This window comes from Manacus vitellinus, unplaced genomic scaffold (assembly GCF_001715985.3).
Source record: "Manacus vitellinus isolate BGI_N305 unplaced genomic scaffold, ASM171598v3 scaffold_62_pilon, whole genome shotgun sequence".
Lineage (NCBI taxonomy): Eukaryota > Metazoa > Chordata > Aves > Passeriformes > Pipridae > Manacus > Manacus vitellinus.
In genome coordinates, this window is record NW_021940704.1 from 1,107,649 (window position 1) to 1,109,179 (window position 1,531).

The 1,531-nt window shown below is 50.7% G+C and overlaps 1 protein-coding gene across 1 annotated transcript in view; it reads right to left on the minus strand.

Annotated features, from left to right (window-relative positions):
* The window catches only part of LOC103754951 (SLAIN motif-containing protein-like), a 22,971-nt gene extending 22,068 nt beyond the window's left edge, over positions 1 to 903 (minus strand). Inside the window, exon 1 of the mRNA XM_029963751.1 lies at positions 260 to 903. Within this exon, the coding sequence (XP_029819611.1) occupies positions 260 to 903 (644 nt within the window). The remainder of the gene's footprint in view (positions 1 to 259) is intronic.
* Between the last annotated feature and the right edge of the window lie 628 nt (positions 904 to 1,531).

The window sequence follows — 1,531 nt, forward strand, 5'->3', positions numbered from 1 at the left end:
TAAACTTAGAGGGAAAGGAAGCTTCTGTGTCAGGAAGAAAGGGGGAAGACAAACCCTACAGTTAAACTGATTTTTTAAAAATGAGGTTCTGGTACACTGGATATAACAATAAGAAGAGCCACGAATGAGAACTGAATTATTACTGCTAAAAATAAAAGCCCTGTACAGAAATCACTTCACACCCTTAAAAGTAACTGCACATCCAAACACAGGAACTCCCACTAAGCTCCCTCTGCCCCCCAGGCCTGGAGACACCTACCAGCAATCCTCCTCCTCGGTGCAGTTCTCAAGTTCTAACACTTTCACTTCATCCAGATCCTCGTGGTTTGAAAGGCTTTCCAGGTCTGCACACTTTTCCCTGGGATCCTGCTCGTGGATTCTGGCTGAGGGATGGACCCCCAGCAGCTCGGAGCCGTTCCTTGTATCCGCACAGGAGGAACACCTGCCCGTGCCATCCTTGGCGGGCACCTCCTCCTGGAGGGCACTGTTGCAGCTGTATTCCCTCTGGGCCCCCAGGGCTCTTTTGAAGCAGTTGTTCTCTCCTTCCTCCTGCCTTATTTTGCTCCACTGGCTGTGCAGGTCTGCCATGATCTGCAGGTCCTGCTGCCCGGCGAGGGCGTTGATGCTGTTGTTGAGCTCCGTCCCGTTGAGGCCGGGGCTGTCCCCGCCAATCTCCCCCGGCCCGAGCACGTTCCTGCTGCTCTTGCTCCTGGGGTGCTGGTTCTCCAGCTCCAGCCTCCTCACCAGCTCCCGAAGCTTCCTCACCTCTGCCAGCTCCGGGCCCACCTCCTCGGGCGCGGGCTCCGTGCCAGGGCCCATGGCGGGGTGCTCCGGGGGGGCTCTCCCGAGGTCGGGCTCCAGGTCCTGCTGGATCACCGGGGCATTCCCGGGCACCACCATCATCCAACGGGCACTGCAAGGCATGGAAAACGGGTCAGAGCTCCACAAAGCTGGAATTAGACATCCAAAGGTCTGGCTTTTATAAGGATCGACTAATCACACTGGGGTAGGGGGTGATGGTTTTATCAAAATCATTGATTTTGGACATTGCAAAGCCCACAAAGCCCTGCTTTTATACAGTTAGGACGTGCTATAAGTGAGCTCATATGAAAGGAAGCTGATTTAATCCCCCACAATAGGTTGGTTTCCATGTGTTTACCAACAAAATGCATAATAAAAGCACCGGTTGAGCGAAGTCAGGAAGCATCATTAACAAGGTGCTGACGTCAGGCAACGCCAGCGCTGAGAAAATGGTAAAAACATCCTTTGTTTAATACCAGGTTTATCCTGGAAAAGCAGGGAAAAAAAGCTTGAAAACATTTCTTGTATCACCTTATACCACAGCTAACGACAGGAACCGCAGTCACACGAAAATAAGCATAAATAATGTCTTTATTGGCATATTTTCCACTTAGAGCTGAAAACAGAGAGGTGTAAACACAGTGAAACCCAGCAAAAACAAAACCAGATATGCCACCATAAGATTACATATTCCACTAAGTTCCATAAAATGAAGCCATCCCTCTGGTTT